The sequence below is a fragment of the Pristis pectinata genome, chromosome 23, assembly GCF_009764475.1.
Source record: "Pristis pectinata isolate sPriPec2 chromosome 23, sPriPec2.1.pri, whole genome shotgun sequence".
Lineage (NCBI taxonomy): Eukaryota > Metazoa > Chordata > Chondrichthyes > Rhinopristiformes > Pristidae > Pristis > Pristis pectinata.
In genome coordinates this window covers 16,442,456-16,470,366 of record NC_067427.1, presented here as the reverse complement: position 1 = coordinate 16,470,366, position 27,911 = coordinate 16,442,456, and the positions used below count along the sequence as shown (strand labels likewise).

General features: G+C 47.1%; 1 protein-coding gene across 4 annotated transcripts in view; it reads right to left on the bottom strand.

Moving 5' to 3' along the window:
* The window catches only part of sh3glb2b (SH3-domain GRB2-like endophilin B2b), an 84,812-nt gene extending 70,117 nt beyond the window's left edge, over positions 1–14,695 (bottom strand). The window contains exon 1 of one of the 4 annotated variants that reach the window (XM_052037250.1): positions 14,550–14,695. In XM_052037250.1, coding sequence (XP_051893210.1) covers positions 14,550–14,612 — 63 coding nt within the window. In that variant the 5' untranslated portion in view covers positions 14,613–14,695. The remainder of the gene's footprint in view (positions 1–14,549) is intronic. The other 3 variants (XM_052037248.1, XM_052037247.1, XM_052037249.1) reach the window with 3 other exon arrangements.
* Between the last annotated feature and the right edge of the window lie 13,216 nt (positions 14,696–27,911).

The following is a 27,911-nucleotide window of genomic DNA, read 5'->3' as shown; positions in this document are numbered from 1 at the left end:
GCAGACTGCTAAACACATTTGTGCCAGATTTAAACACACAAATTACATCAGGTTAAACCTGGATCCACCTATTGCTTGCTCGATCTTGCTCCATCCCTTCCCCTGACCTTTTTATACTGGCTATCTCCCCGCTATCTTTCAGTCCTGATGAAGGGTCTCGGCTGAAATATCGACTGTCCATTTCCCTCCACAGATGCTGCCTGAGCCGCTGAGTTTCTACAGCATCTGATTTTTTGCTCCAGATTCCAGCATCTGCAGTTTCTTGTGTCTCCATGGAGATATCAAGCTGGATGACTGAAGGGTTCACCAAGAGGAAAACTCCAAGTATGATTTCAAAGGAGGGAAAAGAGGTGATGAGGTTCAGGAGAGGAAAAGCAGAGATTACAGCCTTGGTGGGTGAAGGCCTAGCTGCCAACAGAGCAGCGATGGCCATGGAGGGTACACAAGTGGCTGGAATTGATGGAGTCCTGGGATCTCGCAGGGCTGTTGGGGTTACAGAGATACTGAGGGGCAAAGGCATGGAGGGCTTGAAAACAAGACCGAGATGGTGCAAAAGTGGGAGCCAGTGCAGGTCAGTGAGCAGAGGACTGCTGGTTTGCGGTGGTTAGGAAACAGGAAGCCAAGCTTTGAATGAGCTCAAGGTTAAGGAAAACTGGAAACTACAGGAGAGTGAGGAGTTGTCAAAAGGAAAGGTTTGTACATGTCTACAGGACCTAATGAGGAGCTATACTAATGGTACTGCCTTGGCAACCCGAGACCTGGTTGTACTTCTGCTCCTGTAGAAAATAATTCAGGGGCAATGGGAAAGTGGAAGGTGTTTCCTCTATTTTCCTTTATGGATATTGTGGATTATTGTGAATCTCTCCATCTCTGCTCCTTAATAAACTTCTTAAAAATCACTTTATTTGGTCACTTTTTAGTCACATGCCTGTTTTTTATGCCAATCATTTCAAATTTTGTCAGATAATACTCCTGTTAAGAAGTCTCGCGGCATTGTACTTGATTACTGATTTGTTACCTTTTTGCCATTTTATAACTTAATTGTTCTGTTTTGTGTTCAGTTGAAAGATTTGGTCTGTTAATCCTGTCATTGCTACCTGATCGTTCAAGGAACCTGGCATTCACTAGTCACATGAACTTGTGTCACTTTTAAAGTGAAATGAGAAGAACTGTATTAACCTGGAGGTTTTCCTATCATTTGGAAAAATGGAAGGGTTGCTGCAAACTGATCAGGAACAGCTCCATTGTAGGAGAAGGTCCAGCACTGAAGGGGACACCATCTTCTCTTGTCCTCCCACTCCCACCTCATGTGGCTGGTCTCTTTCTCAGCATCTCCCAGTTCACAGATACACTCTCCCCACTTCCCTTTCACTGTAGCATCACACTCACCTCTTCCCCCAAATTCCTTTTTCTACCTTGCTCAATAGCTAAGAGGGAGTAGTTGTTCAGGTGAAATCACCCACTCAGGCTCATTCTAAACTTCTCAACCTTTCCCCACACCCACCTGCTCCTCTTCCCTCAAAAGAAGGTCTGGAAAAGCCAAATTATTGAGGCTCAAATAGTAGGAAAGCCTCCAGGTTTATACAATTCTTCTCATTTCATCTTAAACGTGACATAAGAAGTTCAGGTCAACTTGTGAATACCAGGCTCATTAAACACCAATACAATCAGATAGCAGTAGCAGGATTAACAGATGAGCTCTTTCAACTGCTCACAAAATGGTACAATTGAATTGAAAAAATGGCAAAAAGGTAGCAAATCGTGAAATACAAGGCAGTGCCTAGAGTTACTGTGGACCACAAGCGCCAACATATGGCAACTGACTCCAAAAATTACTCCATTTATATCCAGCACCTTAATCATTCACTCCCCCAGATGTGTGCCATGGCTGCATGTGTACTAAATGCAGTAAAGTTACCAAGGTTTCTTCAACAGCATCTCTCAATCTTCCCACCAGGAAGGGGAAGAACAGCAGGTATAGGAGCACATCACCACCTGCAAGATCAAACTGCACATCATGCAGACTTGGACTTTTGCAATTCCTTTGTTACTGTTGGATCAGAATCCAACAACCTTGCACTCAACAGCTTTGTGGAAATATCTGCAGTGATACAAGGCAGCAGCTGAGTACCACCTCCTCAACACAGCTTGAGATGAGCGATAATTGTTGGCTTTGCCAGTGATGTCCACATCCCTGATTCAAAAACATTTTTAACTTTTTAGGTAGCCATCTTGTCTCAAGTACTGTATTAAAAACATCAGTAGAAAAGTTTGCTAAAACCTGATCTACAAATGATTTCACAAACTTCATATTTTCTGTCTTATCACCTTTCTGACCCATTCATCCCCCTCCCCCTCCCTTTAGACAGCTGGTGCTCTCTCCTTCTCATAGGACACAATCCCAGACTGTTAGTGGTTTGAATGTATGAATGACGTGGCTCAGTGGTTACAAACACACAAAATGAATGGGCAGCAAAACTCCTGAAAGACCTGCTATATGGGGAGTTGACCTCCGGCAAGAGAGTGCAAGGATGGCCCCATCTTCGCTTCAAAGATGTCTGTAAGAGAGATATGAAGTCACTGAACATGAACCTCGAGAGGTGGGAAGAAATTGCAAGCAATTGCTCTCGCTGGAGGCTGGAACTACACAGAGGTCTGAAACAAGAAGAGAAGCTGAGGCTAGCTGCTGAAGAAAAGCGCACTCGCCGGAAAAACAGCACCAAAGCAACAGAGGAGGACAGTGCCTTAAGTGCAGTCGCTGCAGCCGAGACTGTCACTCCTACGTAGGCCTCTACAGTCACAACAGACGCTGCTCGGCCACTACCGACTGAAGCAAGACTCTCCATGTGCAGATCCATGGTCTTGCGAGACTAACGGATGCCACCAATCTCACCAAAACATCAGCTGATCCATCAAGCCCATCACAGGTAAACACTTCATTCCTTCCCTCTCCCCTCCCATGTGCTGCACGGGCAACCTGTAAATTGCCAGCCTCAAATCTCAAAATAATTTGTGAAACTTATATTAAAATTGTGGTGATTTGAGACATGACCACAAAACAAAAACCCACAAAGAAACGAACTGTTTGTCATAAAAATCATTTGGTTTGCTAATATCCTTTAGGGAGGAGAACTTGGCCCATATGTGGCTCCAGTCTCTCACTACATTGGTGACTCAACATGCTCAAGGCGACAAGAGTCAGAGATACAGACAATGTAAAGCTGAGGCTTGGAACAGGAACATTTGTCCTTGAACAACGACAGGGGCCTGGCTGAAGTGGAGTCATGTGAAAACAGGGTACTGGTTGTGGGAAGTGAGGGAGAGACACTGACCTGCCACAGTCACAACACTGCAGGGAATGGCATCCACCAGCCCCACAAGAACTCGAGTTAAGCAGCTGTTCGAGCATTTCTCAGGAGCTTGATTCTAACACTCAGGCAAGAAAATTCCAATCACACTGACAATTTAACTCCAGGTTGGAAACCATTTCGGTAATTAGAAAATCTGAAAGTTCAGATTCACAGGATGGGAGATTGGCTACAATCCATCTCTCCACAGCAGTTGGCTCAGAAATAAGTTACGCAAAAAGGACAGAATCAAGATCGGTTCAGACCAAACCCTCTGTAGATGGTTTACTGATAAAATTATTTGCCAGCTATTGTTATTATTCATGTAAGAGAGAAAGGAAAAGGAATAAACCATATTTTATTTATAGGACACCTTAACCCCACTAAAATGCTGCAAAGAATTCCACAGTTAGAGGTCAGCATGGATTTGGTGGGCCGAAGGGCCTGGTTCTGTGCTGTCCATCTCTAACAGGAGGAACAATACAATGCCTTGTGGGATCTGGCTGGTCACAATGGATTGGCCCTGTCTGACCGTCCCTGCCACGGCCTACCCCTCCTCCTCCCCAATCTCCACTAGAGTTGTGGGGAAGAAATAAGCAGTGTGTTAAAAATGAATTTCTTAACAGTTTTTGAATGCTGCAGCAAGGTTTAATACCGTTAAAGGCCATGCATGAAACTGTAAATCCAGAAATAAGAGGGGCATGGGCCAAATGCAGGCAATTGGGACCAGCTCATTGGGCAACCTGGTCGGCACAGATGAGTTGGGCCAAAGGCCTGTGTCTGTGCTGTATAACTCCATGACTCTCAGTACAGCCGGGGCTGATATTCTGATCAGATCCAGCTGCGGGCTCAAAGCCAGAGGTTTGGGCAAATGGTGATTTACTGGAACCTTACAGCACACTCAGCACCAGATTAACCTGATCCATTTCTCCTGAGCTTGTACAGGGCTAGACCCAGTCACTCAAACACCCAGATCACACAGCTCCCCACTGACAAACTTAACACTTCTCTGCAAAATCATAAATAATCTCACTGTAGCACAATTTCATTTCACACATCCAAACAAAATTTATTGATGACTCATTTCAGTAATTGAAAAAGTTCTTTATTGGTATCAGGAGCACTGAAGTTTTGGAACTAAATGAAACAAAAAAACAATGTGGGAAGGAAATAAGTTTATTTCATCCCTACCTCTACCCTGTAAGATCTACAGCCTCCTTTAAGTTGCTTCTTGCATACACAAATAAGAGGTAAAGCTAACAGGGCATCCTTTAGTTGAGAGTTACTGCTCTTAATAAACAGTAGTATTTGGTAGAACAATATATTATACCACATGGTACACTCAGTCCTTGAAAGGTTCCTTTGTACTAAATGTGCCTTGCATTCCCTATACATCAAGGAGTAATGTTAAACAACATCTCTCCAACAGTAAACACCAGGATCTAGAGTATGTGGAAGAGGCTGTTGGGTATTTACTGAAAAAGGGTAGGTGGACCAGTGGAGACCAGAATCACATCAATGGAAATCAATCTCTGAACCTTATCTCCTGAAGCCAACTACAGATGTTTGATAGAAGCAATTTACTAAAGTGGTCAGAGAGAACAAGCTAACCTTTGGCAAGGTCTAAAAAAATTTCCATTCTAACAGTTGCCTTCCATAAATTTTAAATGAGTCTGTTTAACCAAGCAGACTAAAAACAGACACTAAATGAAAATCATACGTTTTGTCCCAGCCTCCCCTCCACACTGGGCAATGGTGGGATCCAAGCCCCTCACCCTCAGGTACGCTTAATGTGCAAGGAATGACACCATGGGGGAAGCTCACTTGAGGGACAGAGACCCACGCCAAACTTCATGGAAGGTGGGCCCATGGTCACAGTGAGGGGAGTCAGGAAGAGAATAGAAACGGTTGCCACGTGGCCAGAGCACGTCATCGCTCCAACACACTTCCCCTCCCCACACCTCTTCCCACCCCGGCAGAAGCAACGTTAGAGCAATGGCACATTGAGGTTAGGTGGCCACATTGCTCCGGTGAAGTCACTCTGGTACCAGTCACCTGTTCACAGTACAATTAGAGCCGCTGCCTCTCAGCGCCAGAGACCCAGGTTCAATCCCAATCTCGGGTGCTGTCTGTGTGGAGTTTGCACATTCTCCCCGGGACCATGTGGAGTTCAGCATGCTAGGCAGGACATTTGACCCAGTGTTCTCTATTATTGCTCCATACAAGCCTCCTCCCACCATCTCCCCATATCTGTGGGTCTTTTCCCTCTATGTATCCAACTTTCCCTTACACAGTGGGGGAACACCAGCCATGAAAGTACAGTAACAACATTCCCAGCTAATGCTCCTGTTGTCCGCTGACCTTCAGCTGCCAAGGTTTTAGCGTGCTAACTAAACAGAGGCCTGCAATACTTTATTGAAAAAAATCCCCAGCAGGAATAAACACTTGTGTTCAGTGGGTTAAGAGAACAGGTCTTGCTCAGTGGCAGCGAGGAGGCTGGTGCTCCCCATCCTCACCTTCCCCTCTCATTAGTGTTCCATTAACATGGCCACCATCTTTGAAATGCTTGTTACCAGGCAACTAGATCAATGCGCTGACTCACCCTTATCTACCAGACAGGCCTTGTGCAAAGGATATTGTTCTGTGCAAAACAAGATTAGCAGAATGATTCGTTTTAAGCAGCTTTTATTTGATGCAGTGGATGTGGAGAGTTTTACATGAAAACAAAATACCAGGCCAATCACTTCATCAACATGATAAGTGTCAAATCCTTCCACCTTAAATGCACTCAGCTCAAAATATATACTCTGGGGGAGGAGGGGAAGGGAGGGAAAGAGAGAGAGAGAGGGGGGAGAGAGAGGGGGGGGGAGAGAGAGAGAGAGAGAGAGGGGGGGGAGGGGGGAGAGAGGGGGGGGAGGGGGGAGAGAGGGGGGGGAGGGGGAGAGAGAGAGGGGGGAAGGGGGGAGAGAGAGAGACATCAAATTGATAAACAAAGCATTTCACATCTCTCAAACCATCCAAAAAGTAGTCAACGCACAAGAAATGAACTGAAGAGTGATCTGATGTTGGAATGAGCTGGATTTCTGTGCACTCATTTCCATTAGGAATAAAGTTAGAATTAGTACTCAAAGTTCATTTGTGACTTCCACATCTATATAGATTTAAGAACAGTGAAGAGAAGTACCATGGGTAACTGGGACAAAAAGACATTTCGGTGTTGAAATTGTTATGTGCAATCCAAATTTTGGTACAGAGAAAATAATCTCTGCAGTAACTAGGTGCCAGCCACAAAGAGTGCAAACTGTCCTTGTACCATTCGGTCAGATACCGATGACAACGTAGGGCTTTGCATTTTCCTGACTCCAGCTCAGTACAAAACACACTTCTCCACTCAGGCCAAGGTCTACAAAATCTGAGCTTATCGCCAGCTGAATCGCACAAAATGACAGTCAGTTCTGTTTTTCACAACGCCATTCTCACCAATTCTTCTCCCACAGAGAGAATGATAATAATATCCAAGGAGAAGCATTCTGCCCCATTGTGCCCATCTGGACTCTTTGTTAAAGACTATTCCTTTATTCTGTCCCCATAGCCCTACTAATCTTTCATCCAAATAATTATTCAATTCCCCTTCAAATCTGCTTTCACCACCTCTTCAAAATGTATTCTACATTAGAATTGATTGTTGTATATTATTTTTCCTTCTACCTTGCTTTGCCAGCATCTTCTGGTTATCGACCCTTCAATCAGTGTTCGCTGTCATCCTTCATGCCTCTAACAGGCTCCATCAGACCCCAAATCCTGCAGTGATTCTGGGTAACTGAATAGGACCAGAAATGATTCACGTCCAACTAGCCCCTGTGTATGCTACCCAGAACTGGTCACAGTACTTCAGCTGGGATCTGACCAGAATTTTATAGAAGAACAGAGTCTGGAAGCAAAGAAGTTATGCTAAGTGCTTACAAAACAAAAATGGGGTGGCACAGTAGCGTAGTGGTTAGCGCGGCGCTATTACAGCACCAGCGACTGGGGTTCAATTCCCGTCGCTGTCTGTAAGGAGTTTGTACGTTCTCCCATGTCTGCGTGGGTTTTCTCCGGGTGCTCCAGTTTCCTCCCACGTTGCAAAGACGTACGGGTAGGTTAATTGGGTATAAAATGGGCAGCGTGGACTCATTGGGCCGGAAGGGCCTGTCACCATGCTGTAAATAAAATAAAATTTAAAAAAATCTGGGTATATTCAAAGAGATTGGTAGATAATTTAGTAATTAAGGAATCAGAGGATGTGAGGTTAGTGCAGGGAAGTTGCAGGAGGTAAAAGATCAGCCATGATTCTATTGAATGCACAGCAGGCATGCAGCCAACTAGACAATCCCCAGTTTACTTCCTAATGTATTTATGAGCACCTCTGGTTAAGAAATGGGAGAGGGAGTGGGGGAAGAGGAAACAGGGAACTACCAACCTCTTAGTCTAACATCAGTGTGAGGGAAAATACTAGAATCTATAATGAAGGATGTTACATCAGAACACTTCAAAAAGAATAATAGGATTGAGCAGAGTCAGCACGGATTCATTAAAGGCAAATCACGTTTGACTAATCTGCTGGAGTTTTGAGGATGTGACTCGTGGGACAGGTAAGGAGGAACCAGTAGATGTGGTGTAGTTAAATTTTCAGGACACTTTTGAACAGGTCCCACACAGCAGGTTGGCCAACCAGGTTTGAGCACATGGAATTGGGAGGGTAATATACCAATGTGGATTGTTAACAGACAGAAAGCAAAGAGGGGAAATGGAAGGATCTTTCTCAGGCTGGCAGGCTGCACTGACGGAGTACCGTGGGGATTGGTACTTGGGCCCCAGCTATTCACCGTCTACATCAATAACTGGGCCCAGGAGACCAAAAGTTATATTCCTACATTTAGCAGGTACAGAAGTCTGAAGTCCCACACCACCAGTTCTTTGACCAACCGCAAAACCCTAATCACTACAGTTTAGCAACACTATGACCATTCTAATCACTTTGCACAAAAATGTTTTTTTTTGTTCTAATTGTGTTTTTCTCTTGTAAAAATTGTGTACAATTTATGTTTAATTCATGTTTTTCTTGTGAATGCTGCTTATCTGATGCTACGTGCCTGTGATGCTGCAGCAAGTAAGTTTTTCATTGCACCTGTGGTAACATGTACTTGTGCATATGACAGTAAACTTGACTTTGACTGATGGGATTATAAGTAGAGAAGAGGATGTAGAGAGGTTTCAAGAGCACATGGACATGCAGGGCAAGGGGGCAGGAACATGGCAGATGGAATATAATGTGGAAAAATATATAAAATAATGTGGAATAATGTGCACAAAACAAAAAAGCAGAGCTTTTTTAAAAACGGCAGGAGATTGATATTCAAAGGGACTTAGGTGTCCTTATACACAAAGGTGACAGACAGGTGCAGCAGGTGATTAGGAAGGCAATGAGTATGTTGCCTATTACTACAAGAGGATTCAGGTACAAGATTTCTTACTGCGTTTGTATAGAGTGTTGGTGAGACCACACCTGGAGTATTGTGTACAATTATTATTTAAAAAATATACTAGCCATAGAGGGAATGCAAGGATGATTGACTAGACCGGCAGATTTGGTGTGTGAGGAGAGAATGAGGAGACTGGATCTTATTCTCTGGAGTTTAGAAGAACGAGAAGAGATCTCATTGAAACTTACAAAATTCTTACAGAGGTCGATAGGCTGGATACAGGGAGGTGTTTCCCCTGAATGAGGAGTCTTGAACTTACAGTCACAGCTATAAAACAAGGGGCAGTCAATTTGAGATTGAGACGAGAAGAAATGTTTTCACTCAGAGGATGATGAATCTTTGGAAGGTCCTACTCTAAAGATCTGTGGAGGCTTGGTCATTGTGTTTGTTCAAAACAAAGATCGGTAGGTTTCTGGATTTTAAAGGAATCATGTGTGCAGGAAAATGGTGCCGATGTAGGACAGCTGTGATTTGGGCGAGTAGTGCAGCAGGTCCAAAGGGCCAAATGGCCACTCATAGTCCCATGTCCAATGTTCTTCTGTTCTACATTGTAAACAGCTCCAGCACCATTAAATCTGAGGCAAAGAAAGGAGACGTGGGATACCAGCACAACATGCACAGGAAGTTATTCCTGACCACACAGTCGCTCACTGAACAATTGAAGAGGCTCCTGCTCAATTCCCTGTCGTTTTCACCATTTTACTGGTTCAAGAAAAAAAGTAGTGATGGCTCAGCCCTGAGGCACCATCGACCTCTGCATCAATCACTTATTCTAAATAATTACAAAACAGGCGACCAGACAAAGTGCATGTGCTTTTTTAACATGTCAATTTCAATTTCCATTCTGAGCTATTATGCTACACAGCAAGAATTCAAAGATAAAGCCACAGTCAGGACACCACAGCCAATCTAAACATAACAGTAGGAACAGTTCAAACAGAAAGCAGGCACCGAGTTCTGGTAAACACGATGCCACTCAAACACGGTTCAACTCACAGGGCACGGTAACAATGTTGACAGCCTCATGAACATCAACAGTTCAGGTAAGCAGGTGAATGAGTGCAGGGCAGGGGCTTGCGGTGGGACCTCAGGCACAGAAAACCTACTCCCATCCCTGATGGATGGGTGGTACGGGTTCTGGATGACCTGGCATGGTGCAGGATGGGGCAAAGTGGGACCATCAGTAGGATGTGGGCCAAAGCAAAGGTTTCTGGTGAATAGAAACACTCTCCTTGATCTCAGATCTGGCCATCCTCGTGTTTCCATTGCCGCTCCTGTACAGAGAACTGCAGTCATACAGGGCCCTTTGATTGGTGGGAGGCCAAGAGCTGGGACCAGAGTGGAGAGGACCCATTGCTAGACCCAGGGTTTGTGTGGGCAGAGGAATTTCCCATGTCGACACCAAAGCAGGATCGAGGCAGAGAATGGAAACCAGATGAAAATGCTCAGGATCCTTGACGCCCATTGCCATGCCCTCCCACCCCTCCCCAACAACCTCTCACTCCCATCCTCAAACCCCACACAGCCTTCCCCTCACTCCTTAACACACTCTTTCACCCCTCCTTCAGCCCCACAGACCCTACCTCTCACCTCTTCCTCCTCAACTTCACTCTCCTGAAAACCCACCACAGCCCTCCCCACATCCCCCGACCACTTCACCTCACCCCCAACACTCAGATTCCTCCCCGGCTCTTCTCCTACCCCTTTTCACCTGTCACTCCACAACCTGACCCTTCACCTGCCACTGGCTCCTGAGCAAATTACATCTCATCAGCCAGAAAATAAAAACAAATTCTTTTTTCCATAATTCACTACTCCTGAGGGAAGTCAGCAAAGACTCCTGGGAGGTGAGAAATGTCTCCCGGGCCCACACCCAGCAACACAACCTCAAAGCAGATTACAGAGGGTCCGAGGTTTCCTGCTGAATATGTCATCGCTTCAAAGCCGCAGGTTTGCTACATAGGTTGGTCCTGGCCTTTACTGCCCTGTTCTCCCACAATTCACTGAAACAACTAAGGCCCGATTATTACCACAGCGATCTGCAGTAGAATGCTCCATTTGCAGCTGCAGAGTATTATTGACTGCGTGTTGCTCTATTATTGTCTTGATGTTCAGGTAAAACTATGGAAAAATGGTCAATTTCCCCAAGGGGGGGTAGGAATCAGACAGTCATGGGGTCAAGTTCCACTAAATACCAGGCAGAGGTCCCAGTCAGAGCACTGCACCATCGGCACTGAGGAGTCATTAACCTAGTGGTCCTAACTACTGCCTCAGGTGAATGTAAAGGAAGCCACAGTTGTCTCTTGAAGCGTAGGGGAGCTCTCCTTGCAGTCCTGGGACTGCCCTGTTATCTTTGGACTCTCAGAAAGACCTGTCTCAACTGCCTTCTCTTTTTTCTAATTGACTTCTGCTCCCTTGCCAACATCGTCATAAAACACACGCTCAGTTTGCACCTGAGCACCATTGACACCCAGCTTCATCTCCACCACCTCCCTGGATTACTCCATCGTCAGATTGGATGCTCAGTGTTTTGCTGGAGGAACAGTGAAGCCATCATCTTCTGTCCCCGTCCCTAAATCTGCCCCCTCCCCTGCAGGCAGCTCCATCCCTCTCCCCAGCCACCGCCCAAGGCCGAAACAGGCTGTGGGGAAGCCCGGGCTTGTACTTGACCACAGTTTGGGATGAATTTCCCACCCCACCAGTTGAGTTTCACTCGACTACCATCTTCTGCCTCTGCCGGACCCTGACCCAACTCAGCTACTCTGCTGCAGAAGCCCCCATCCATGCATTTTTTAACCTCTAGAGTTGACTATTCCTTCACATGCCCAGCCAGCCTCCCACGTTCCAACCCCTGGCACCGTGAAGTCAGCCCAGACTCACCTGTCCTTATTCCAAGTCAGTTTGCCCGCCACTCCTGTTCACCTGCCACTCTTGGGGTCACCAACCTACACGGACACCTGCTAAACAAGGCTTTGACTTTACACTTCTCACCCTGGCTCTTACCCACTCACGATCTGGCCCCTCCCTGGCTCTGTAATTTCATTCCAACCTTACTACCTCCTGAGCAACCTCCCTTCCTTCTGCCCTGGCCTTTACATAGCTTTACCCGAGCACCAATACACTGAATACAAAGGCAGCATCACCAGCAGCCGTGGCTACAGCTGCCAGGGTCCTGAGCACTGGAAACCCTCTCCAAATCTCTCCACTTCCCTCTACTCAAGGCCCACCTCTTGGCCACTTGCCCGATCTCTCCTTACATGGCTCAATGACAAGTTTCGGTTTGACAGTACTCCAGTGAATCAGCAGGAGCTCTGTGTAACATTCAAGTGCTCAGATGAACACTTTCATCCTTCAACTATTGTCCCCAAACCAATCTCACAATTAGCTTCTGCAAAAAATTAAACTGCTGGAGGAACTCGACAGGTCAGGCAGCATCTGTGGAGGCAGAGGGATGGTCCACGTTTTGGCTCTTGATCCAAAACGTCGACCACCCCACTGCCTCCACAGAGGCTGCCCGACCTGCTGAGTTCCTCCAGCAATTTGCTTTTGCTCTAGATTCCAGCATCTGCAGTCTCTTGTATCCTCACCATTATCATTAGTTTGTGGGAGCTTGCTGTGCTGCGTCACTTGCCCCCTTGCAACAGTGGTCAGATTTCAAAATACTTCATTGGCTGTGGGGTGCTGTTCGGGATCTCGGGGTTGAGAAAGATGCTATTGAAACGCAAGTCCCTTTCTGGAATTAAATGCAAAGTTACATAATACTTCCCCCCCCCCCCCCCACTGGTCCAACATTTTTATTACTTAAAACACAATGCCAGGATTTACTAATGTTCACAAAAGCTTGGGAGGAGCGCATGTGGGAGGTTAGCTCCCGGCCTGTAACGTGGAACAGAGGTTCAGACCTTCAGGAATGAGTTCTCGCCACTTTGCCGTGGGTAGCACTAGCTTGAGCAGGAGCTGCAGATACAAAAACAAGCTGGTGAATTAAAGTCCCTACCCAGCTGTTGGTGCGGCCGAGAGATCCCTAGCGCTGCAGCCCCTTTAAGAGGTGCAGACGCGTTTCAGAAGCGCCTGCCCTCTGCTCTCCCGGAGATCAGATTGCATACCGCCACTCCTCACGTCAGGTTGGTAGACGGGAGAGAGGAAAATAAATTAAGATTTTTAAACGACAGAAGGGTAGAAAATTACAGGAGACTGCAGCTGAGATTGCATAAACTCGTCTTTAAGTTGCCAGGTGTGCAGGGTCCGTCGGTTTCCAAAGCTGTCCCTTCCATCAGTGAATGGACACCGTATCCTCCCAACAATCCAAACACTCAGAACGGTGCTCACCACTCGGTCAGCCCAACAGGACAGATGGACTTCAGTTTTATCATGGTATCTCCAAGAATACAGTGCAGCCCTTGTGTGCTACACTGCTCTGCTTCTGTTGGGGATTACACCCACAACCTTCATGACTCAGACACGGGACAGCCACAGCTGGCCTTCCCTCCACCTTCCAATTGTCCACTGGCTTCTATTTGGTTAGGTTTTTAATCTCAATATCTCCTCTTTCATATTACTCGGCGGACTCCCCGGCTCCGAAACTTCAACACGCAGGTAGAACAAGCAAAGAATCAGACAGAATGGGATACCAGCGAATACAGTGTGTGTGCAGCACTCACTGACCCGTTCCAACCACTGCCCTCTCCCCCCACCCCCACAGTAGCACAGCGTCCAACCACACACACACCGTGTTTGTAATCACAGACAATTTAACGCAGCACATTAACTGTGTACCCACTGGGGAACAAGTCTAAAGACCCCGCGAGGGGGTGGGGGAGACAAGAGCAAGGTGACAAACACGGAGAGAAGTGAAATCAGAGCAAAACTGATAGCAGCCCAGAGACCCTCAGGCAATCTGGAACAGCTCGGTTTAGGTTTATGAAATTATAAAGGATTAACTTTCCCTCAGATGAAAATAGACGGAACAGCAGCCGTACTCTGCACACTTCCACACAGGCAGATTCTGCCAACTTTATTCTCTCAATTCCCTCCAACCACAAGTTTGGTGTTTTAATCAGCAGTCAACTCCAACGGCCAGCGGTCTCACTCGGCAACTTCCCCCGAGTCCTGCTCTTTTCAGCACGGCTTCGTTCAAAAGTGGACAAGATGTAACAAGGCCGTTCCCGGGGGGAGGTTCTGCCCGCCTCACTGGCTCTGAGTGTCGGGACCCCGGCTTGTCAGACCCCGGTGCCCCGCCTCCTGGTCTCTGCATCAGGGGCCGGCTCCGAATCCGCTGCTGTTCAACTTCACACCGGGGCCGGATCAGGATCTGCGCCTTCAGGGGGGGGGGGGGGGGGGGGCGCGGCTCTGCTACCGTGCCCCCATCTCCGCTGCCCCCCGGGGCCGTGGTCAGTCCGCCAACCCCGTCCGCCCCCTTTGGTCCGGGGACCGGGGTCCGATCCGATCCGATCCGCCCCCACCCCCCGGGTCTGTACCCCAGGGGTCCCATCAGCCTGGGCCTCTGCCTTAGGGCGAGGATCTGGGACGGGGCAGCCGCGCCTCTGCCTCGGAGACCGTCCCTTCCTCCCTCCGGGGCAGGCTCCGAGCCCCCGCCCCAGATCCTCCGCAGGCCTCACAATATTGAACTATCATCTCCGGCCGGGCCGGGGAGAGGGAGCCGAGTGAACCGGGTCCTCACCTGGACCGCTCTGGTGAAGAAAACGCCCGCGTCCGAGGCCAGCTTCTTCACGCTGAAATCCATCCTCCCTCCTGCGCTCTGCCTGCCTCACACACTGGGCTGGGAAACACCACACAAACCCCCAGCGCAACCCATCCATCTCATCCACCAGCAGCAGCCACCGCCTCTTAAACGGGCAATGGTCCTCGGCTCTCCCACACCGGTGGGGGCTGCCCTTCAACTGTGCTTGCCCTTTCACCCAGCTGTGGAATACCGCCAGTCAGGTTCTTCATCACACCAGCTCCGTTAACCCACTGGATCAGCAATATGTGGCCTTAGAGGAGCATCAAACACAATACAATGTCCCATCCATGACATCTGCAATCAGCAGCACAGACTCTTAAACTGGCAACTTTAATCGCCAGGTTAGGAGGGGATGTGATGAGGTGTATACAATTAGGAGAGGCAGAGGTGGGAGAGACTGCAGGAAACTTTCCCCCTTATCAGAGGTGAATGAAACTATAGCATATAGATTTAGGGTAGGGGCTAAGAGATTTAGAGGTTATGTGAAGGGGATTTTTTTTCATCCAGACGGTGGTGAGTACTTGGAACACACTGCCTGAGAGAGTGGTGGGAGCAGACTCGCTGACAGCATTTAGGAAGTGTCCCCACAAGCACTTGAATCACCCAGGCATAGTGTTGGAAGATGGGATTAATATGGACGGGTACCCACTGACTGGTGTGGACATGCTGGGTCGAACGGCCTGTTTCATTGCTGTATGACTATATTTTCTTTCAGGCAGGTACAGAAGACTGAATGGGACCCAGAGTTTAAAAGGAGAGCTCTCGGAGCACAGTTTCTGAAATTCCTTGGGGAGTGGGGGGATTAGGAAAATATATCAGTGTGTTTGAAAGCGTGCATATTCTGCAAAGGTTCAGCTTGTTAGCCGTGATTCAGTCAGTAGCACCCTTACCTTGGAGAGGAAAGTCTTGATCTCAAAAATTTAGATGAACACTTTGGTGGAGGGAGAGCAGTGCAGGGGTAAGTTAAGTCTTACAGATCAAACATTAAAATGAGGTCCTGTTTGCTCCTCTTCGATGTTCACAATATTGAAGAACAAGGAGACTAAAAGAGATTATTTGCCCATTACACACTGCTATTTGTTGGGAGCTTCCTGTGCACATTTTGTCCATTTCAACTGTTGGCATACTTCAAGAGTACTTCAGTGACTCTAAAGCGTTTTGGGATGGACCCAAGCCAAGTAAAGCTCTATAAAAAAATAAGTCTCATCATGGATTAATAAAGTGGCTGAAATCATCCAACAAACTGTGGTGACTTGCTGCTCTTGGGGATAATTCTTTCTGAGCATAAGTTGCTGACTCAGTGTTGTGCTGGTTGTCAGGTGAATTGGCTGCTCGTGTAGGTGGGTAGTAGGAGAATTGGGAGGGTGTTAATGGGCACATGTGACATGGTGACATAAGTAGGGGAATGATATTGATAAGAATACACTGAGAGCTGGCATAGAATCAGTGGGCCGAATAGTCTCCTTTTATTGCAGAATATGAAATAATATGAAATATGACTAATTAGTGCATTAACAAGAGCTTGAACTTCTTGCATTAAAAAATTGCTTGCAGCCCAGTGTGATTTGTTAGCAGTAGATGTGATAAGAGGGTAATAAAATAAGACTGCATTTTTCCTAAACCATGCACCATGGGGCATCTTAATATCATCTCCAAGTTTCTGCTTTGGGCTGCATAAGCTTTTTAATAACTTTGGACTGTTGCCAACTGGACAATCTTCCAAATTACACAAACAACAGAGAAATATTTTCATATGTAGAATATTATCTACTCAATCATAACAAAGCTGAAATATTTTGACTAATTTGATAAGGCCTGAGGCTGTATAATAACGTAAATTCATACAGAACCTCAGGCAAGGTTCAGAAATGTTCCAAAGCGTTGCAGGGATTGTTGAGATGCAGAAAGTGTATTCTGAAATCAAAGGCCTTATCCATTTTATGGGTGGGAAAGATACAACTTTCTTTAGAGTTTTTTAAATTAATTTTTGGGACGTTGACATCTTTTTTTATTTCAAAAATAGACTTTATTCATATAAAATATATACAGGAAATACAAAACAGTACATGGCTTTCTATACAGTCATAGTGTCATCAAGTTAATACATTGCATGTACAAAGCATCAGTGCCACACATGTGGCCTCATTGAATCACGAAGGAGGTACACGAGCAGCTCCACTATGTCAGGAGTTTGAGGAGATTTCGTATGTCACCAAAGACTCTTACAATTTCTACAGCTGTACGGTGGAGAGCATTCTGACTGGTTGCATCACCGCCTGGTACGGAGGCTCCAATGCACAGGATCGCAAGAGGCTGCAGAGGGTTGTAGACTCAGCCAGCTCCATCACAGGCACAACCCCCCCCCCCCCCCACCATCGAGGACACCTTCAAGAGGCGATGCCTCAAAAAGGCGGCATCCATCACTAAGGACCCTCTCCATCCAAGACATGCCCTCTTCACATTACTACCATCAGGGGGGAGGTACAGGAGCCTGAAGACCCACACTGAATGTTTCAGGAACAGCTTCTTCCCCTCCGCCATCAGATTTCTGAACAGTCCATGAACCCATAAGCACTACATTGTTATTCCTTTCTTTTGCATTATTTATTTATTTTGTAATTTATAGTGATTTTTATGTTTTTCCCACTGTACTGCTGCCGCAAAACAACAAATTTCATGACATATAAGTCAGTGATAATGATTCTGATTCTGAACAATACACACTTTGAGTGTTTGAGGGGCCTGACTCAGGATCCAGTCCTTCAGTGTCTAGTTGCGATAGGACCTTAGACGGCAGTCCTTCCCCACAAAGCTTTTGTGTTGGCTGCACTGAGCTTCAGTGTATTCCTCAGCACAGATTCCTGCAGCCTGGAATGTGTCAGTCATTGGAAGACCAATGTTTTGGGCAGACCAGAGTGCATCTTTCACTGAGTTGATAATCTTCCAGCAGCCCTAGATGTCTGACATGGTGTGCATTCCTGGGAGCAACCGATGGATAAACGAGTCCTCTATTATGCAGTTTCTCAGGATGAACTCGACAAGGACCCTTGCATCTTTTTCAGACTTTCTTTGCAAAGGCACAGTTCACAAAGAGGTGGGAGATCATCTCATCCTCACTGCTGACGTCCGACTGTGTACGAAGGATCTGATGCAGAGGACCCCTTGTGCTGCCACCCAAGTGAGGTCTTACTGCTTGTTGGTGAGTTTTGGTTTTGATGGTCTGCTTGGGAAGCCATCCCACTGGATCCACCGTGTCCTTCTCTCTCAAGGCCTGAAGGACGTTCTGTGCTGACCCCTGCCTGATGGACTTGTGGGCAAAGGTGTTTCTCTGCAGAATTTTGTTTACAATGGACAGGTAGTGCGGCAACGTCCAATGATTGGAACAATGTGTGGCAACGAAGCCAGGCCCGTCCTTCCAAACACTGGAGACGGAGAACCTCAGCACGGAGTGACGCCTGGTGTTTGCGTACTTCAGTTCTACACACCGCTTGATGCAGCCACACACAAGGGTTGCCATAGGACAAGGGCAACATTGGGTATGCTTTTCCCCCATTGTCTGGGGACTTGTGTATCACAACCTGTCAGATACACTGCACCTTGAATGTCCAGTGAATCAGAAGGTGGCTCAGGTGACAGCCATGGTGCAGGAGCCGGGAATGGGCCACACCTGCACCACACACAGCAACACCAAGAGCAGCTCACACCTCACCCCTGACAACCAGGCTACTGCCCACCATCGAGACGGACTACCACTCCCACAGTCCCAGCTTCTGTTGCACCTTCCCCATTGCTCCAGCCGATTCTTGCCACACAACCCAGCTCCTCCAAACTGCCCCTCTGACAGTGCAGCACTCCCTCAGCACTGCCCCTCTGACAGGGCAGCACTCCCTCAGTACTGCCCCTCTGACAGGGCAGCACTCCCTCAGCACTGCCCCTCTGACAGGGCAGCACTCCCTCAGTACTGCCCCTCTGACAGGGCAGCACTCCCTCGGTACTGCCCCTCTGACAGTGCGGCACTCCCTCGGTACTGCCCCTCTGACAGTGCAGCACTCCCTCAGTACTGCCCCTCTGACAGTGCAGCACTCCCTCAGTACTGCCCCCCTGACAGTGCAGCACTCCCTCAGTACTGCCCCTCTGACAGTGCAGCACTCCCTCAGTACTGCCCCCCTGACAGTGCAGCACTCCCTCAGTACTGCCCCTCTGACAGTGCAGCACTCCCTCAGTACTGCCCCTCTGACAGTGCAGCACTCCCTCAGTACTGCCCCTCTGACAGTGCAGCACTCCCTCAGTACTGCCCCTCTGACAGTGCAGCACTCCCTCAGTACTGCCCCTCTGACAGTGCAGCACTCCCTCAGTACTGGCCCTCTGACAGTGCGGCACTCCCTCTGTATTCTCCCTGTCTCCCCAGGCAACACTGCAGCACTCTGCATACTGTACTGATAGAACAGAGAACAGTACAGCACAGAACAGGCCCTTCGGCCCACAATGTTGTGCTGATATAGCTAATCCCTTCTTCCTGCAGAAATCCCGTATCCCTCCATTTTCCCCAACTTTTAAGATCTTTATCTCTATCCCTGTACTAAATCAGTCCAGAGTATCTATTCCCAACAATTTAATCATAAAACCCACAGATCATAACCAGGCTAGTGGTTCCACAGCTTCACCCTCATGGAACAGTTCAGCTTGCTTGTTTGAAGAGTTACGTTTAATTGCATTGGTTCTCTTGTTATGAAAACACTGCTGTAACTGGATAGGACAGACTGTGTCTGTGTCTGTGAGCTGCATTTGTGTTTCTTATTGAAGCCTGAGGCCAGATCCCAGCTTTAATTCGATATTCCCTTTTATTTGCACAAATTTCAGCTTATTAACATTAACAGGTGCTTTTCTTTAAGAGTTATCCATCAACAAAGCAGCTTTGAGATAATCTTTTAAATATCCAGGCCTACAAAATTAAATTAGGATAAACCAATGAGTAAAAATCTGCTATAGCTTGAGGTCTGAGTTTGGCACCACGGAGAAATCATTCATTTGCAGTCCTTTGTCTTAATGGCTGTCCTGCACACTTCTCATGCAGACTGAGTGCCAATGAGGTCTGGAACTCTGGTATTATTTTCTAAAGGTATCGTGCACTCTCATCTCTCAATGAAAGGGTCTCGTTCAGGTGGTTCATGCATGGTGTTCCTGTGAGCGATGTGGTCTTCAGAGTGCAGGCTCTGGTGAACGAGGGAGGGCGTGACAGTGAGTGGGGTCCCCAGGTAAAATCTCAGCACTGGCATTCAATTTGACAGCGAGAAGCCAGTGGAAGTCAATAGACGGGTGGTGAGTGCTTTCCGACAATTTCTTAGTTTATAGGCTATTAGTGAGGGTAAAGTATGACAGGGTAGCTCAGCCAAGTCGAAAGTGCCTCCTGTGTGACGTGGGAGCCAAGGATGCTTCCAGTATCCTAGAAAGTCACTTGTGCAGGAAGTGCCTCCTGCTGAACAGCCTGTGCTCCTGGTTTGGAGCTGGAGCAGTGGCCAGACTTGTTTAGATGCATTCACCAGGCCAAACTCTTTGAGGACATCACATTTAAGGAAGTGGTCACCAAGTCTGGGCAGGCAGAGAGGGAGAGAGTGACTGCCCAGCGGAGCAGGTGGGCAGTGCAGGAGGCCCCTGAGAAGGGTTATTGGAAGATGGAAGATCAGCCTGGAACTTGATGAATGGAAGAGCAGGCTTGAAGAGCTGAATGGCCTCCTCCTCTTCCTTATATTATTGTGTTCTTGAATATGGTTCAAGTTGCACTTAAGCAGCTACCATAATCCATGCCGACACCTCAGTACAGTGCTGTGGGATGGAAGGACCGTCTTCAAAACAATGTGACTGCAGCTCAGGTAGCACTACTTGAAGTGGATTGATGTCTCCTGGGTGTGTTGATCGTAATTTACTATTGACCAATATCACTAAAATAGATTATTTAATACAGCATGGCTTTAATTGGGTGCAAGTCTTTTCTTCCCTTTATAATGGTGACACAGAGATGTTTCTACTCTAGGGCATCCAAAACTGTCAATAAATATCAGAGAGAATCAGAATCAGATTCACTATCACTGAATGACATGAAATGTGTTGTTTTGCGGCAGAACTACAGTGCAAAGACATAAAATTGCTATAAATTACAAAAATAAATAAATAGTGCAAAAATGGAGGAATAACGAGGCAGTGTTCATGGGTTCATGGACCGTTCAGAAATCTGATGGAGGAGGGGAAGAAGCTGTTTCTTACTCATCGAGTGTGGGTCTTCAGGCTCCTGTACTTCCTCCCCGATGGTAGTAACGTGAAGAGGGCATGTCCCGGATGGTGAGGGTCCTTAGTGATGGATGCTGCCTTCTTGAGGCACCGCCTCTTGAAGGTGTCCTGGACGGTGGGGAGGGGTTGAGCCTATAATGGAGCTGGCTGAGTCTACAAACCTCTGCCAACATCAGTCGTAAATCCAACAGTGAATGCAAAGAATATGTCTTCCTCCGGAAAGTGGTTACAGTTTTGAACTTATCACCATGCACAGTGGTTAAGGCCACTGTGGAGGATTTATTGCAGGAGGATTTATTGGTGGAGACACAGGAGACTGCAGACGCTGGAATCTGGAGCCACACACAATCTGCTGGGGGAACTCAGCGGGTCGAGCAGCATCTGTGGGAAGAAAGGAATTGTTGAGGTTTCAGGTCGAAACCCTGCATCAGGATTTCTTGGTGGAATTGGATAAAGATGGGTGACAAGAATCTCATGTGGAACATAATTGGACCAATGGGGACAAATGTGCTGTAGATTTAATGTAATCTATAATTTTAGATTATATGTTAGATTTTAAAGGGATCTGTAACTCTTTCAGCAGGAGCATTGTATGCTCCAGGTTTGAGTGCTGCAGCTGAAGCGATCGGAGCCAGTGCAGGAGGCCGGGGGCCTGCGCCATTTTTTTGAACGAGCTTTCCAATCTGTTGCTCTCCACAGCCTCTCTCACCGTCGCTCTGTTAACTTTTCCCCAAATCTTAATCCAATTCCCTTCTGAAGCTACCATGTTCCCGATCCCAGCATGCTGTCGAAACAAAAGTGACCTCAGACTCTTTTGCTAATCACCAAAAACCTGGGTTCACTGTCAGAGGGGCAAAGAGCTGTGCCTGGTGGTGAAGCTGCTCTCACAGGGTGAAGCCAAGAAGGATGCAGTGAAAGCTGTTTATCCTCATTCACTCAAACTGATTTTTTTCAAGCAGGTGTATGGATTCCCAGAACAAAATATGTTTCATCAGCTTTCTCCCAAAAGAATCGCAAAATTATTAAAAAGTCGTGGGGGTGTTTTGTACCCAGAATCGTCCTCACAAGAGGGTGAAGAATGGGGTAGGAGGATGATGTGGAGGATGTTACCCGTGAACAGTTCACAGTCCTCCAGGAGACACAAAAAATTCTGCAGATGCTGCAATCTGGAGCAATACACAAAAAGTGCTGGAGGGACTCAGCAGGTCAGGCAGCATCTATGGAGGGAAATAAACAGTCGACGTTTCGGGCCGAGACCCTTCATCAGGACTGGGAAGGAAGAGGGCAGAAGCCGGAATAAGAAGGTGGGGGGAGGGGAGGAGCACACACACAGGCAGACGATAGGTGAGTTCAGGTGATAGGCGAGTCCAGGTGAGAGGGGGAAGGTCGGTGGGTTGGGGGGGGGTGGGGAGATGTAATAAGCCGAGAAGTGATAAGTAGAAGAGGCAAAGGGCTGAAGAAGAAGGAATCAAGTAGGAGAGGGCAGTGGACCATGGAATAAAGGACGGGGGAGGGGAGGGGAGGAGATGGGCAGGTCATCAAGGCAGGGAAAGGGTGCCACAGGAATAAGGGGAGACAAAGGAGCGGTGGGGGGGGGGGTTGGTGGGGGAAGAAAAAGGAGGGGTTACTGGAAGTCAGAGAAATCGATGTTCAGGCTGTCAGGTTGGAGACTCCCAAGGCGGAATACGAGGTGTTTTTCCTCCAACCTGCGTCTGGCCTCAACGTGACAGTACAGGAGGCCGTGGACAGACATGTCAGTATGGGAGTGGGACGTGGAATTGAAGTGGGTGGCCACTGGGAGATTCTGGCTGTTGCGGCGGACGGAGCGAAGGTGCTCGATGAAGCGGTCACCCAATCTGCATCGGGTCTCACCAACGTACAGGAGGCCGCACTGGGAGCACCGGATGCAATAAATGCTGCATGGGAGCAGCTCGCAGTTCTGTACGAGGAGAGAAATGCTGCAGGAGGGCAGAGTGGGAAGTGAGGGACTGATCCTTGTGCGTGAAGGCAGTGACTTCTCACTTCAGCTCTTCATCATCTGCACAGAGAGCTGTCTCAGACATCACCAGGGACAAAACAACTGTGACCTGAGGTCTGTCAGTGGCTCAGCTCCTGAACTAATGGTGAAGTAGGCTGAGTTCTGTCGTCTACCCAAACCCCGAGAGATCACTGGTTGTGCTGTTCAGTTCATTGATGTCTCCCCCTCGTGGCCATCAAGCCACCTGGCATCACAGACAGTATGCCCACCTGTGCCCCACAACCAGCCATCCCAGACTAGGGAACCTCTGGTGTCACCCATGTCGTCTGTGTGACCCTAAATGATAGGAGCAGCCTTCCAGCAGTCACACATGACCCTGCCATGTTGGGCTGGGACTTGTAAACCCATTTACAAGGGAGTGAAACATGAGGGGCATCGGGGTGTTTAATTTCAAGATAAATTATTGTTTTATATTTGTGCTTGGATTCATCTGTTACTCAAAGTGTAGTGAGAACACTTTTTCCAGATTGCACCCCTTTTTGACGGGGGGGGGGATAATTGAAACTGTTTATTTAATCGGTTGATAATGATAATTCTTGATACGAGTGGTGCCTTCACTCGTGGACACATGGCTGTGGTCCTTTTTAGTGAGAGGTCTGTGGGTCATGTCATTGTTGCTACCTAGGTCTGGTGATAATTACGCTTGAACCCTGATGAAGGTTATTCCCTTCACAATTTCCCCCCTGCTTGTTCTGCACTCACCCTGGTTATCATCAGCCTCTTCTGAAGCAGACACTTGTGACAGGGGTAGTAAAATGGGAGATGGAGAATCTTCTGCAACGTGCCTTTTCTGTTTTGCAGGAGAATTAAATGGACAGCTTAGGTGAGAGATCTCCAGTGTTAAGTGATGTACTGTGCAGGGAAGGAGCATTCTGCATTGATCAGATCAGTTTGTTGTGAATCAAAATGCTTCCACCTCTGATTATCAATGGTTTTACCCCCTGCACCGGTCCATTTAACCTGAGCCTCAGTTGGCACCTTGTGAGGGATTTCTCATTGGAGAAGGGGCCTGATTGACTTGAAATGTTAGTCCCTCAAAGGAGCTGAGTACTGCTACTGAAAGCATCAGTTTAGTGTTGTTATTGGACTAGCAGCCAGAGTTCTGGATTATTGACCCAGTGACACGAGTTCAATCCTGCCCTGACCACTGAGAAATTCAAGTAATTAACTAAATCTGGGACTTTTAAAAAAAATACTAGTCTCAGCGATAGCAGCCATGAAATTACAGGACTGTTGTAAAGACCCATCTGGTTCTTCGGAGAGAGAAACCTGTTCTCCAGAACCAGGACTTGCAGACCCACCAGTGTCTGTGAGGCAACAAATGTTGACATCCTGTAAATGAAGAAATAAACCACCAGAACAACCTGCTGGAGGGCATCACTCTCGGCTGCCGTGTTACTTTGCTGGTCGGCAGTACTTATGTTGAGTAGCAGCCCAAAGGCCTCAGTATTTGAAACGAGGATTACACCTGTGGAGAGGACCAAAGACAAGGGAAGTGTTTTTATTTGCCTGGGATCAGTGCTCTTTTCAATAGGTGACACAGTTCCTGCAGCAAAATTTCAGTAATGGATCCCTTCATTCATGTGAATTGAGCAATGCCTGTGTACCTGGAAAGCAGGATGCAAGGGGTGAACACATGTAATCTCTGCTCTCCACGTAGTTCTGGAGAAATATCAGGGTGACAGAGATTGCTTTGTGTGGAGGGTCTCCTGGTCACCATGCAGGCTGATTGGGAGATGCATCCGTATCTGAGGAGATCCCTTTTCGCTCTTACAGTGGCAGTAACATCCTGAAGTGAATCCTAGATACCGCTGAAGTTCAGGTAAGTTTTAATTACAACAAATTTTATAGAACTGCAACTTTAATAAAGGTGTTTATTTTAACTCTTGGTATCAAGGAATGAGCTAAGTGTGATGACATCACTGTGTTCGCTACATGACCTCTTTGGATAATTATACAAATACAGCTCAGCAGCAGCCTCCCTCCTTTGTGTTGCTGGGAGATGATGCCAGAGGTGTTCATCAGGAAATTCTCTCCTGTCTACCTTGTCTTCAGAATCCTCCTCCTCCTCTTCTCAAGGTCTCCAGGCTCTGAGCCTTGTGAGTTGTTGGATCTGGGAGACAACATCTCTACTAGCTGCACCACAGTGCCTGACTGAGTGAAGAAACTGTTGCTCATATCCCTGCTGGCCCTTGCGCCAGTTATTTTGTAAATCAGTCTGTAACTCGACCACGATAGCAGAAATACATTTTCTCCAAAACCCCTCACAACTTTGTGAAAACCTTGATTTGTTCTCCCCTTAAACTTACCTGCTCTAAGGAGAACAATTGCAGTTTTTCCAAACTCTCCACATAACCTCAAACCAGGTATCATCTGCTAAACCTTTTCTAATTCCTTTCCACCTTCTTTAAGTTTGATGCCAACGATTGTGCAAAATTCTCCAAGTGATTCCCAACCCAAAATTGTGAAGCATAAATTCATTTTTTATATTCAACATTCCCACTTCTCAAGTGCCTTCATTTGAATTAAATTCAAAAGGCCAACACACATACATACATACCTTCCTACAAATAGCAGAACTAGTTTCCCCTCTGTCCCTTTTAAAAAATTGCTCTTTTTTATTAGTTTATATGCTTTTGATGTCATTCATTGCAAAACTGTGGAGGTATGGTTACCGCATTGAATGATGTTGTGAATTTTCTAATTTATGGCTAAAATTAACTTACGGATGTCTGTAAAAACGAAACCCGTTGATAAACTGGGGATGATCCAAATCAAATTTTTAAAATAGTAAAATATTGATAGACCAAGAGGTGGCGCCATTGTCATATTAGATTTGGTTAGGTCCCAGCCAGAGAAGGAACGAGCAAGAATCTTCCAATAGAGCACAGAGGGAGTAGTCCCTTTCTGAGTAACTATGTAATCAGTAACTGAGAGCCAAATAATTCATTGCTTAAAGACAAGATACACTCCCCACCCCACCAATCATCACAGGTGGTTGTTCTGTAGGAATGTAAAGCAATTGCTTCTCAACTTCTGGGCACAGGATCAGCTCAGAACATTCCTTTTCCTTTCTCAGATTTCTAAGCATATTCATAATTACAGTCTTCTCCAGTCTGAGTCGGAGCCTACCAAAGTGAGACTGCCTCAAGCCATTTCCATGTCGTTTGCTATAACTAAAAGATGGAGCTTTCTCATCTCGCCTAATTTGGATTGCTCTGTGACACGTCACCTCTCACTCCAGCACCCGTCTCGATATGAGAGACAGTGTAATGGTGAGGGGACGTTTGCAGAGAGTGGAAGTTAGGAGAAGAAACAGAAACTACTCAGTATGTCAGGCAGCCTCCATGGGAAGGGAAAAACACACTTAACATTTCAGGTCAATGATCTTTTATGATTAAATCTGGCTCAGAATTTGCAATGAATGCCAAGCTACTCACACTGCAAGATGTAAATATATTGTAAATGGTGACACAAGAGATTCCGCAGATGCTGGAAATCTGGAGCAACACACACAAAATGCTGGAGGAAATCTGCAGATTTCAGACAGCATCTATGGAGGGAAATGAACAGTCGACGTTTCCGGTCAAGACCCTTCATCAGGACTGCAAAGGAAGAGGGCAGAAGCCAGAATAAAAGGGTAGGGGGAGGGGGAGGAGCACGAGCTGGCAAGTGATAGGCAAGTCCGGGTGAGAGGGGGAAGGTAGGTGGGTGGGTGAATGGGGTAAAAAGGGAATGATGTGAGAAGCTGGAAGGTGAGAGGTGGAAGAGGCAGAGGACTGAAGAAGGAATCAGATAGGAGAGGACAGTAGACCGTGGAATAAAGGGAAGGAGGTGGGCAGGTCATGAGGGCAGGGGAGGGGAAAGAGAAGGGGTGAAGGGGCCACAGGAAAAGGGCAAACAAAGGGAGGGGGGAAAGAAAACAGAGGGGGGGGGGTTACCAGAAGTTAGAGAAATCGATGTTGAGGCCGTCAGGTTGGAGACTCCCGAGACAGAATACGAGGTGTTGCTCCTCCAACCTGCGTCTGGCCTCAACGTGGCAGTAGAGGAGGCTGTGGACAGACATGTCAGTATGGGAGTGGGATGTGGAATTGAAGTGGGTGGCCACGGGGAGATCTTGTCTTTTGTGGCGGACGGAGTGAAGGTGCTCGATGAAGCAGTCCCCCAATCTGCGTCGGGTCTCACCGACGTACAGGAGGCCGCACCGGGAGCACCAGACACAATAAATGACACCCTCAGATTCACAGGTGAAGCATTGCCTCACCTGGAAGGACTGTTTGGGGCCCTGAACGGTGGTGAGTGAGGAGGTGTAGGGGCAGGTGCAGCACTTCGCATGGATGTAGACGGTGATGGGGGAGTGCTGCTAGAAATATCTGTTGAGTATTTCCAGCATTTTCTGTTCTTATTTCAGCTTTCAAGCATTCATAGTCTTTCTCTTATGTATTTTGGAATGAAGAGTTCCCAGGTAACAAAGGATGAGAGTTTTGGCATCGGGTGAACCGAGACAGGGCAGGTTCCGTGTCCCAAACTCTAAGTTGATGCAATTTAGTCCCTCATCGGTAAAAGATGTTTCTGTGCACCATTGGATTAAACAGCTAGGTTCAAACTTCCTGTAAGTGATAAATAGATGAGCCCTGCATTGTAATGAATCCAGGGGCCCTTGTAATGTGGTGATAATACCATAAATGGACAACATTGTAACATCCAATTATCTACAATTCTGAGGCTTCCCCTAACTCACGCTGTCCACTTAGAGCACAAGGCAGCACATGCTCTTAGGTGAATCCCATGACACTGTTTTAAAGAACAACAGGGAGTCCTCCCCAATGTGCTGGCCATTACCTGCTTATTTTCACATTTCTGTTTGCAGGATCTTGCTCTGTACAAATTGGTGGTGCATTTCCTGCGTAATTTCGATGAATATGCTTGTGGAGTATTTCATCAGGTGCAAGGTGCTTTGGGATGTGTTAAGATTC